The sequence below is a fragment of the Oncorhynchus clarkii genome, chromosome 6 (assembly GCF_045791955.1).
Source record: "Oncorhynchus clarkii lewisi isolate Uvic-CL-2024 chromosome 6, UVic_Ocla_1.0, whole genome shotgun sequence".
In the NCBI taxonomy this organism is placed as follows: Eukaryota; Metazoa; Chordata; class Actinopteri; order Salmoniformes; family Salmonidae; genus Oncorhynchus; species Oncorhynchus clarkii.
In genome coordinates, this window is record NC_092152.1 from 23,647,272 (window position 1) to 23,659,818 (window position 12,547).

A 12,547-nucleotide genomic window follows, 5' to 3' on the forward strand; every position below is an offset into this window, starting at 1 on the left:
ATGCGCACCGCACCGATTATATGCAACGCAGGACACGCTAGATAAACCAGTAATATCATCAACCATCAACCATAACTAGTGATTATGATTGATTGATTGTTTTTTATAAGATAAGTTTAATGCTAGCTAGCAACTTACCTTGGCTTCTTACTGCATTTGCGTAACAGGCAGGCTCCTCGTGAGGCAGGTGGTTAGAGCGTTGGACTAGTTAACAGTAAGGTTGCAAGATTGAATCCCTGAGCTGACATGGTAAAAATCTGTCGTTCTGCCCCTGAACAAGACAGTTAATCCACCGTTCCTAGGCAGTCATTGAAAATAAGAATGTGTTCTTAACTGACTTGCCTCGTTAAATAAAGTTGTAAAAAAGAATATATATTTTTTAATCTGCAATATCGGCGTCCAAAAATACCGATTTCCGATTGTTATGAAAACTTGAAATCGGCACGAATTAATCGGCCATTCCGATTAATCGGTAGACCTCTAGTTAAGACCACCCAGATGGTTAGATCATGGTCAGTTGATCATGGTTGGAGATAAGTGAACATGCAAGTTGTAGCTAGCTAATAAAGAGCTACGTTAAGAAATATCCTGTAGTACTGCATTTTATTATTATTTTGTACAAAGTGTGCCAAACAAGACACGGTGGACAAGAAAGTGTCAGCAACTCAGCACAGATGCACAGTATTTGCTAGTTGTTGGTTTCTGATGATAGTGTGGTCCAGGTGGAGTTTTTCTGCACCACGTTTCTCACACCAACTGTCAGAAGTTGTAAAGCCTAGCAAGACAAGGTTGTTATTTTGATCTGGTAGACTTTCGGCTGAGAGAGGAAACCCCCACCTGTAACTTGAAAACAAGAGAAACAGATACATAAGAATACATAAGAATACATAAGAAACAAGATACATTGTAAAGGACTTTACTCCTTTATGAACCGCTTTTGGTTAATGCAACAACAAAATGACACTGACACATCACCCATAGTCTCACAAATTTAATAAATTGCATTTCAGTAAAGGAAAACCCAAAACAATTTTCCAATAAACATATGTGATAATATACACTATTTACATCTTTACAAATGTATTTCTTTCTTACAAAACACAACACGGATAAGTTAATATATTCAAGCATTTTCTGAAGTGCACAGAACCACATACACGTTGGGGTATTATGTATATAAAAAATATATTTTGCATCACAACATTAAAGACAATGTTTAATTTTGCAAAGGGTTATTGCAAAAGTTATGTAGTTAAGACATCCGATCCACTTCCTTCACATATCAATAATAAAAGTTGACATGTTGCCCACCAAGAGATAAATGCAGCTTCATAGACTTGAGGACATTCGAGACAACATGGAGATGGGGTTATGGAGCATCACAAGGTAAAATGTGATGGTGTGTACAATACTGGCTTGTGTCATCTTTATCTGTAGGAGAGAGCAATGAATGGAGAGTGTAATAGGTGGACTCCATTGTGCTCACAAGACACCTCCACTCCCCCCCTGTCACAATTCAGGGCCAGGGCCAGGCCCAGCTCCATGGCCATCAGCAGGGGGCCCACCCCCTCCCCTAACAGATCAGCATTGGTGTCCTGCAGAGACCATGGAGCTACTGGCCTTTCTCGTGGACCCCCGCTTGAAAGCTCCCCCACTTTCCGCATGTCAACCAGACTTGGCTCCCCTCTGACACCACCAGCTGCCTCCTGAAGACCTTGGAATAGGAACAGCAGATCCACTCGAAGCTCCAGGACATTCTCCCTTGACCCAAAACTGTATCTGTGGAATAAAAGGTTAAGACAGGACCCACAGTACTTTAGCCTAAGAATTACAACTTTCAGTTTCCATAGATATGGAATAAAGTTATATAAAAAGTTGAGGTATGACAGCTAAGTGAGTGTGCCATCATGTCAACCAGGACTCTTACCGTGTGGGAAGCTTGCGTTTTGCCATGTATGGAAGAACAGGCTCTATGTTCAGGTGTTGAGGATTCAACACATAGAGATGAATCTCAGCTCTCATGACTGTCACTGACAGAACATCCTGACTGAGAAGGAACTCCAAATCTGTATCTAGGGTGGGAAAGATCAACAAAATACTGTAAGGCCTAAATGAAATAAGCACTACTGAGAATGTGACAGTGGCCCCATTCCTGAGTAGAATAATTTATATATTATATAAAACCAAGTCTAAGGGCACTTTAAAATGGAGATTCTCTACAGTAGGCCTAGATACAAATTTAGTCCAAGAGTAGGCTTAATAAATTGCTAAGAAGCTACTTCAAATGACTGGATTTAGATTCTTACCTCCACTGATACTGCCCTGAATCCCTTTGACGCCTCGGCAATGAAAACCTAACTGGCAGCAATGATAGACGCGTCTGACAAAATGAAATAGTGGTTGCTCAGGAAAGACTGTGCGCCGTAAACCTCCTTGAGCCATTGAACGCACCCGGAGACGATGTAGCAGTGCCAATTCCATCGGGTACGCGCTGGTTTCCATCCAAGGCGCTGACAACATTGCGCAATGTTGCCGCTGCGTCTCATCGCTCTCCCGTCGCCATCGTCTCAAGATATCTGTGGGTAAAGTATTGGGACCATCCTGAAAAGCGGAGGACTTTGACAGTATCTCCTGCACCGCGCGACACTGTACTCCAATGAAATTAGTAGACACAGATAAGAACATTAAGGCAATCCAAGAGCATGTGGTAGAAGCCATGGTGATGGGTCCGTAGTTGTACCAGCTCCGTCCAGTGGTGCGGTGTATCTGAAAAAGACCGCTTATCTGCGTGGTTTATAGGGTATGCCCCTCCACTGACAATGGGGCATTCTGCCACTTAGAATTTTAATTCTGTTTCTCCACCCCCCTGTTTTGTTCGTGCCCCTAACTACCCATTTGCACCCCACTGACCAATAAAATGAGTTTGCATAATAAGGCACTCCGAAAACACCGACTCCAGTCATTCAAATTCAGCTACCGCGTATCTAATGACCCTAATTACACTATATTTGGACCATCAAGAAAGGTCTCATTTGATAGTCTCGAAAACCCAACCATAGGCAACAGTGATTACGGCTTAGGGTTGGGTTTTCGAGACTACTTATTTCCAGGACACTAGGAACAGAAACCGATGTTACTTTCTATTTTTATATATTTACGTACGTAGACAGTCCAGCTATCTTACATTTCATGAAAACGTACATTTAGGCATTGTTCGTCCCCTTCACCCAAAGCAATATAATTACCATGATAACAGTGTTCGTACTTTAGGGTTTGTAAAGTACTGTGGGCGCCGTATTTATGCTTAGCTTGAGCTGTGTGCCTGTTGCTACAGTACTACTATCGTTATGGCACTATAGGGACCACGATGGCCCCTGTAGTTTAGAGTACAATGTGCAGCTCATTTAGACAAGACAAGGTCCATACATCGGTGTTAATTTAGAGTGAATATGTTGTAAATAATCATATTTGAATGAATGTATTTGCAATGCTTGGAAGGAAAATGCTTGCCTTATGACCAAGGCATTTTTTATGTGTTAAGAATCAGCCATTCATTATTTTTGTTGTTGTTACAAACATAGTCAATCTTTGTAAAGAACCTTACGGAATATTATTGGCAAATGATTCATGTGCCCCATTAATCAGAGAGTATCACATTTAGTGTATTCAATGGCTTTTGGTCTGATTTCAGAGGTGGTCAAAATCAACTCTACAATGAAAACCCAAGAGTACATTCTCAGGACAGAATATTACACAAACAATATGACATGATATCTGTAATTATATACAATACGTTTTTCCTACATACGGTAGGTATGTCATTAGGTACAACATAATAACTATTTTTTTTAAATACATTGTGGGTGGTGGTGAAGGATTCACGGGTAGCTGATTATCTTTATCCAAATGAAAAGGATTACAGTGATTAGGAAACCCGGCAGCCATGATGTCTTCATGATGTTTGTACATTGAATATTTGTTACACAACATATGCACAAGCTCATATGTCATGTTTGGAATTTCATTATATATTGTGCAAAATGCCTTTGCAGTGTTGACAGAGATCATGGTCCTCTGCACATCAATACAACACAGTATAGGACTTGACCAAGGTTCTTGTAAATCGTTTAACTTCCTAAAACTCTTTACACAGTGTTTATCTTAGAAAAATGTTCAGTGTAAGTTCATTGTTTGAAATGAATTTAGAGAGAAGCATATTCAGAGAAGTGACTGAGTAGACAGTGGTTCTGGTGGAACTCCTTGTCACAGTCAGTCAGAGCAGGTTAACCCTGTGCTTCAGTAACCTGTGTCGGGCCTTGCTAGGCAGAGAGAAAGCATTGTCCTGGTGGTCGGGAATGCCAGAGTTTCTCACCGCTCCGCCTTGCTGCAGGAAGTACGTCTCCTGGGCCACACTGCGGGTCCCGTACACAGCTGCACCCGCACTCCTGTATTACGTAAGACACATTACAACTCAATGGGAACAGGGATTTATCTTAAGATAATACAAACTGCATAAACGATGGCCTGTTCCCCCTCCCCCATCATCTGACTTGAGGAGGAGTAATGCATGTTGAGAGAGCCCCCTGCCAGTCATACTGACCTGACAATAGCCTCCTGCAGAGCTTCAGTGTGAGAGAAATGCAAGTGGAGCAGCGATGTGGCTCTCACAAAAGAACGGTCCTGGGCTCCCCCTGGCCTACCAGACAGGTTGCCTGCAGGGACACAGCATAGGCACTCATTACAAATACCACACAAACATGGATGATCCTGAAAGTAAAAGACAGAGGTGGTATATACACTATACAGCATCTTACTAACTTAAATCACCACTAAGTACTACAAATTCCCCAAGATTCCACAATCAGCTAAAACACATTTTCACAAGGCACCACAGCCCCACAAAATGTCCCAAAACATCCCAATCAGCTACTGCAAAGCACTGAGTTTACTACTCACTCCAGCGGTAAGGTCAACGCTGTGAGATTGAGTTCCACAAATATCATAAGCAACAGACAAATAGAGAGAGGAAAAAAGGTCAAAGTCAGATAGGACAGCTAGAAAAAAAATAGAGCTATGGAATATACCGTGGTTTGACAACATTTCAGAGAGCTCTGAGAATATTAGAGCCTCACTTGTGAGCATGTTCTGTATACAGTCAGTGTGTAGTGTCCCTAAGGGCCAGAGGCCCCCGGAGCAGTAGTCCTCAGATGTGCTTCCAGTCCCTTCAAAGATGCCAGGCTGCTGAGATACTGGGGATAAACCACAGGGGGATAGCTGATTTAATGGTTTGACAAAATATCAAACTGATGTAATAACATGTAGGGCAATAGTGGAGATATTCTATTTAATTTTCTAACAGTTGAACATGTGGTTGTCCAGACAAGGGAATCTCTTGTGGAACACTCATACATAAACACACATTCATATCCCTCCCATATACCCCAACAGTTCCTCACCACTTCCTCTGTGGCTGCAGTGTCGCTTTGGAATTGTCTCTCTACCAGTAGGGCCAGTACCAGCCCTCTCACCCTGTGCTGGTACAGTGCCGTGGGGAGCAAAGGGGCATCTGTAGAGTTCTCACAGGGCAAGGGGGAGGCGGGGGGCAAGCAACCTGCTGGACTTAACTCCCCTGTCGTTCCTTCACCCTAAACGCCTTATCTCCGGGATTCCCCATCCTCTGACTGCCAGGCTCTCGAGACTCCTCACCGCTGAACCTGTGGGCTGCAGAATTTTCTCCACCCAGTGCAATACTACCTCCATTCTGTCCATTGTCTGTCGTTGTTTTGCATTGACTTGCCTTCTCCCGCAAGACCTGACTCATTGCTCCCACCCTTTATGTCGTTAAAACTGTGGTCGTACGAACCTCCTGTTACACACTCTTCCACCTCATGGGACAGCTTTCCATTGGACAAGGTATGATGAGAGGTCTCTGGAGCGACCTTGATAGGTGAGGGGCTGAGAGGAACAGGAGTGTCAAATGAAGGACTTGGGCTAAATAGCAACTCATCAGATATGGATGACCCCGGGAGTGGAGGGTAGTGGAGAGATATTGGGTGGGGTCCGGGTCAGATGGATCAGTGGTCGGTGTGTCAGATAGGGTTCTTGACAGGAGGCAGGACATCCTGGGTCGCTTTACCTCCCTTGGAGTAGATTGGGATCTGTAGGACAAAGAGTCTCAACAATTTATACTCAGGGTTACAACCATTCCAAACTTGTCTAACCCTAACTTTCACTTGGCTTTGAGATTACTATATCAGGACGGAGCACATTATAACTCACTCGAGTAAGAGTGTTTACCAGAAAAGGGTCACACTTCATCTGGATAGTCCGGATTTTCCATCTGTAGATGCTCTACAGATGGCCATACTATCAACAAACTATCCGTTGATAAGCAACTGCTTGGTAAGGTTAGGGTTAGAGCTAGGGTTAGTAGATAGATAGTTGAACTGTTACTGATAGTCTGTAAAGCATCTACAGATGGACTATCCAAATAAAGTGTTACGAAGGAAAGTGTTTCTACAGTGGAGGATGGAGGTGGGTTTCTTCCTGAGGGGGGTGAAGTACCTGGATGCTCTGTACACAGAAGAGGAGCGCAGATACTGTAGTTCAGTGGCGGTCAGGAACACAGTGGTGGAGGTCTCTGCGCTAAATAGAAGAGTTCTGCCAGAAGAGCTGGAGGAACTCAGTCCATCGGGTCTCTGGTCCTAAGGCAAAGTATAAGCAAAAATGTATGTCAAGGCCTGTTACTTAAACTGCTGACTTTGTAAAACAATCTAAAGCATAGCTTTTGTATTCAGATAGTGATGCATAATACAACAACACAACTTAGAAGGAAACTCAACAAATTAAGATGATCACAAGATGATTGCTAAAATCTCAAAGGAGAGAAGCACCTAAATTATCAGCCACTGTTATCTGGTTGTACGTTTCAGTTTCAGTTTCATGGTCCATGACTTTCACTGTGAGATTATGGGGCATCTGTGTGCTGTCAACCCTGTGGAGCAAATACTTGTTTTTTGAGACATATATATACAGTTAGTGTCTGATTCTAATCTGTGGTTAACTATTCCAGTCCTTTGGTGCTGCAAAGGTCAGACAGTTTACCTCCCTGGATAAATAACCAGCTAACACTAGAGGGCAGTGCTGACAGGCCTGCAGAATTAGGGCAGCCGTGAGTAGGAGAAGTGGGTCAATCTGAGAATCAAAATGTCACATATGAAACAAGGAAATAATTGCCAGGCTAGGTCAGAAGTTAATGAACATAAAAGATTAATGAAATAGGTATCGATATATCAACAAACTCCTTATTACTTACATGTGTAGAGTCAATGGTGCTCAAGCAACTGAAGATGTGGTGGGGTTCAGTGGAGCCTCCTTGTAAGTGATAGAGGTACTGTGCCCATCGAACTGCAAAATCTTCCTGACTGTAGATCTAAATGCAAGGCAAATCAGAGGGAGACATATTTAGCATTAGCAAAAAAAATAATCCTTGATTTACACACAATGTGAAATTAAGACTTTTTTAAACTGCATTGTTGGTTAAGCGCTTGTAAGTAAGCATTTCACTAAGGTCTACATCTGTTGTATTCAGCGCATGTGACATACAATTTGATTTGACATGGATATGACAGATTGCTGTACACAGCTAAGATAAGTGTTAGAGATGACTGTACCTGGTAACTCTGCCGGATAGGGCCGTTATAAAAACTAAAGCTGATCGAGGAGGTCACAGATACTGATGTCTGGTATTTCCACTTAACAGCTTAAGGCCTGAGAGAGAGCAGCATAGAGAGTAATTATGACATCTACACAGGGGATGGAGAGACAAAAACATCACTAAACAACCCTGTGGCATTTTAACTGGTTTAGTGGACGAGCATTCTCATTACAATGGTCTATACATCCGAGATGTGGGTGAATGTATCAATAAGACCATTGCACTTTATCTGGAAGCGTTTCCTCAAACATTTGAAGATGTCTTATGGGCCGTCATATAGGTATGATATCATAAAAACAGGGATCATTCTTGGTACGCAGTTAGTATCAATAATCTCGCCTAGGGAACACATCTTCTCTGATGTCCCTACCTCTTCAGGATAGAAGTAGCAGATTCCAGCTCTTGTTGGGTCACCCTTGACCCATCACACAGGAAGTTAATGCATTTGCAAATCACCAAGAAATCAGTGTAAAATTACATAACACCATACCAATACTACTAATAGAAAAGTAGGGACTATAGAATGGCTGACTAAGGACAGAAGCCCAATGAAATACAGGAGAATAGAACCTCAGATCAGGTGACAGTCCCACCTTGAGTTAGGCAGTGATCTCAGCCATAGCTGTCAGTGGGTTGTACTGGTTTGCTCAAAGGCTGCCCACATTTATCCCTCTCCATCCATACATTTATAAGGACAGATTAATAATACGAGTGGATTCAGTCGAATTTGAGTTAGATCCCAGGTAAAATGCATAGGTAGGCATTCTGTTTATGTTGATATGCCATGCATTCACTATTGAACCAACTGTTGCCGGCAATTGGAGACTGCTTGATAGTAACTGATCAGAATTGCCCAAAAGTATTACTGGAAAACATTTCACTTTGCAGATTGTGCCATGTCAAGCAAGCTACCAGCTGGCTGACATTTAGCTTATCCAACAATCTTGTTCCAAATGAAGTTCACGCACTCTTCCTGTTTTTCAAGGAAACACATTTAAAGTCAACTCAGCAGAAAACTTTTAAATTTCATAAACCTTCTTTGCAAGACTGTTTCAGACAATTTTACAACTGAATTGAAAACAGATTTACTCACAGGTCGTCAGTTACCACAGCCATGATCATGGCTAAACCCCACCCATTTCTACAATCTCTTAATCTCCTTTCAAGCCCAACCACACTGCTAACCTTATGCCTCACCTTTAATACAAATGTAATTTGTTTTACATTTTCAGGATAGACAATCTACTTTGTGGCTGTGGTAACTAGTGACAAACCCCTACTGGTTTGCAAGAGTAATGCAAGTCACAAGTTAGTCATGTGAAAGTAGGGTGTAATTGGAGTCAAACAGTGTCATTCTGAAACATGACGTTCTAAACTCCTTTCGTTATTCTTTAACATATTTGGAGAAAAACAAAACCATAGTGTCAATTTGAGAGTTAAAAATAACACAACGTATTTTGGTAATAATTATTTATTTTTATTTAAATTAAGCAGAAATGGTGTTAAATGGTCCAGAAAAACATAACTAAGATTTTGGGTCCCTTGTGGCAGGTGCACAGAGGTAGACATAATAGAATAGAGAGGAGTAAACAGTTTGGGGAGTGTGGTCCAGTAACAGTAATGAATTGAAGAAAGAGACTGGTCCCAGTGTGTGAGGTGGTCTGAGGGAGAGATCACTCGTCACGTCCCTCATAGCCATCAGGGAGGGCATTCACTTCAGGGTTGTGGAACAGGCTCTTGTTGCCATCTCCCCAAGGGAAACGCTGGTGAGAGAAGAATCAAGTTAACATGATGACAAAGTAAATTAACAGGGGGCAGATTCAAATGTAAATACTCAAGGCAAAATTAGTCAATGCTAAAAAGTATATAATCAAAGAAATGTGTTTCGCAACAATAACTACTTAGGATCTTGCCATAATTTATCACACCTTGCTGCGAATGCGAAGATGGCTGTAAGGGACAAACTCTGGCTCCACATGGTGCGCAGCATGGTGCTGCATTTTCAGGTACATGTTCAACATGCACACTGCAACTCCCGGAAGGGCAACCACAAAGGAGAGGATCTTCCATGTTCTGGCTGGAGAAGAAAACAAAAATATACATTGTTTGACAAGTAACAAAGGCTTAATTTACACTTAAGCCAGTTATAGTACATTTAACCTTTATGTTCTGTTTAAATACATTGCGATGTGACAGACATGTTGAAAACAGCTAATTTGGGGTCACTGGAATATTAAATCGTTAACTTGACTTTCCTTTGAATGCTGAGATCCTAAGTATCTCAATCTCTGCACATGTCAATGTCAAAGGCAACAGGTGCATGGTGTGTACTGGTGAGTTTCTATTTCCAAAGAGCCTCTAATTTAGCTAATCCAATCACATACTTTTTTACAAATATAAACCATGATCATGCATGTTCTGCCCCTGAACAAAGCAGTTAACCCACTATTCCTAGGCCGTCATCGCAAATAAGAATGTGTTCTTAACTGACTTGCCTAGTTAAATAAAGGTTAAATAAAATAAAAAAAGGTTTAGTAGAGTATTTAACCACATTTGAACTACTGCACACAGTTGAGTGCCACAGCACTTAATCTTTTAGATTTAACATTTTGCTGACCTGGGAGAACAGATGAAGAATTAAGCAAGTTACTGTTGGTAAAGAGGTTATTGGATGAATTAGGTGTCATGCAGTACTGGCAGCACTCCAGGTACAGGTTTCCCACCCCCTATGGTCATGGAGGGCAAACAGGAGAGCTACCCCTGAAGGCCTCAGTTATGGTCGAAATGAGTAAACGCCTTTAACTCACTAACTGATCTCCATGACATTGACATTGTTAATCACAATTGTGAAACTGATTTAATAATTGGTTTCTTCATTGCCTTCACATACTGCGCTAACGTTGGCTAGCTACATCTGAGATGGGACATTCAAAACACAACCTAGACAGAGGTTTGGTAGGTTTGAAAGCTAGCAATAGGGTGTACAGTTATCTAGCTAACTAGCGTTAAATATCTAGTTATTTAAAAGTTAAATAAAAACATTAACTACCGTAGTTAACATTTAATTCAACGGGGAGTCATGTTGAGGCCAAGGTCTCTTCTGCAAATGAACTCTAGTTAGCTAACTAGTCAAACATTGTGTTAATCCAGCCACCTGGTTAGGATATAATGGGGATTTAGCAATTGACAACGAGTCCCGTGTAGCTAGGTATGTGGTCGATTTATTTAACCTAGCTAGTTAGCGTTATCGAATACAGCAGCTGTATGCTGCCTCGCGCTAACGTTAGCTAGCAAGGTCACGGAGGTACCACGTCCTCCAAGAATATGCTATGGTTTTGTCATTCGTAAATCGTGTCCTTTGAGCAATGTTTGTGTGGCATTACCTGTTTGCTCTGCATGACCATGGGCCGCTGTGGCAGAGAGTTGACGAGTCTGGATCAATGAGGAACGCAGGAGCGTTTGAGAAATTCGTCCGAAAGCCGCCATTTTCACTGTCTTTCTGACTCGATCAGCAAATGAACGGAAGTGATGTAGGGGAAACGTGCTCTGCTTAAATCAACAACCAGGCCACCTAGAACGGTCATCTGAAAGAGAGGTAAAACACAATACAATACGAGTGAAATAATTTTCTTTCCAAAAAATGTCAGTGACACAATACAATACGAGTGAAATACTTTTCTTTCCAAAAAATGTCAATGAAGTATGCAAAAATGAAGCTTTTTTTGTATTGGAATGGGGTGGGCCTACCCCAACAACATGGTGGTGTGGGCTTATACCGGTCATTAAAAATATGAACGCAAGTAGACCGCTGATTGGCCCGCTCATCCTCCTCAGGGTGATGACATCATCCTAGCATTTTTTTTTATTTTATATTATTATTATTTATTTTTTAAATTAATAACAAATCAATACATAAAGCACATGAGGGAACACAAGCATACATAGATTACAAACAATAGACAATCGAGCTAGGGGGTACAATATCACATTACAATTACACAAGGACCTTAAGGGACATGCATATACTTACAATTCTAACAGCTTTTTTGTTAGTAGAGCATTTAACCGTCTTAAAATACAGTTCAATTTCTTTTTGTAGGGTACGAAAATGTATATATTGTATGTAAAGAATCCAAACAGTACATCTCTCCACAATAGTGTAAAATCTTCATAAATGTGTTCAATTATAAACCTAGTAATGTCTTGCCACAGTTTTCTTACATGCATACAATGCCAAAAAAGATGCACAACTGTTTCTGGGTGGTCATTACAAAAGGAGCAATTTGAGTTGATGTTTTCCTTAAACTTCTTCATATAGTGGTTGGCAGGATAATATTTATGAATAATTTTAAAGGAAACTTCCTTAATTTTGTTAACAAGTGTGTGTGGCAACATCCAAACTTTTTTCCAACAGATATTATCAATAAATCCATTCCAATAAGGCATGACATAAGGTATAGATACAACATCCTGCTGAAACAAGGATTGTATCGCTCTGTTGTTGAATGGACCAAAAGAGAAACAAATCTTTCCTACTGATGAGTCAACAGGGTCAACAGAAGGTAGGCTCTGAGGGTCAGGTCTTGACATGTTCCTGAATAACATAGCAACACCTGAGGGGATGGCATCTAAAACAATTGCAAAATCTTTAGGTGTTACAGGGACCTTGTAAAGTGATAAGAATTCTTTATAACTGAGTAAAAGACCCTCTGCATTTACCAGTTGGCTCACCAATAGGATATTATTTCGGAACCAATATTCTAAAAACAGAGAGGTATTTTTATACAATATATCCCGATTATTCCATATATAATATCTGTGTGGAGAAAA

General features: G+C 41.1%; 2 protein-coding genes and 1 pseudogene across 2 annotated transcripts; all 3 read right to left on the reverse strand.

Moving 5' to 3' along the window:
• Positions 1–1,274: 1,274 nt before the first annotated feature.
• On the reverse strand, positions 1,275–2,520 carry LOC139411983 (uncharacterized). The gene is made up of 3 exons (XM_071158750.1): positions 2,307–2,520; positions 1,928–2,072; positions 1,275–1,779 (listed from the first exon to the last, which is right to left on the reverse strand). Exons 1-3 carry the CDS (start codon positions 2,518–2,520, stop codon positions 1,428–1,430), a joined length of 711 nt encoding a protein of 236 aa, XP_071014851.1. The 3' UTR covers positions 1,275–1,427.
• A 1,753-nt stretch (positions 2,521–4,273) lies between these two features.
• Positions 4,274–8,833, reverse strand: LOC139412334 (BLOC-3 complex member HPS4-like; annotated as a pseudogene).
• A 339-nt stretch (positions 8,834–9,172) lies between these two features.
• LOC139411984 (cytochrome c oxidase subunit 6A1) lies at positions 9,173–11,253 on the reverse strand. Its single transcript, XM_071158751.1, has 3 exons — positions 11,101–11,253; positions 9,646–9,794; positions 9,173–9,480 (listed from the first exon to the last, which is right to left on the reverse strand). The coding sequence occupies exons 1-3, from the start codon at positions 11,201–11,203 to the stop codon at positions 9,391–9,393; spliced, it is 342 nt and encodes a 113-aa protein (XP_071014852.1). The 5' UTR covers positions 11,204–11,253; the 3' UTR covers positions 9,173–9,390.
• Between the last annotated feature and the right edge of the window lie 1,294 nt (positions 11,254–12,547).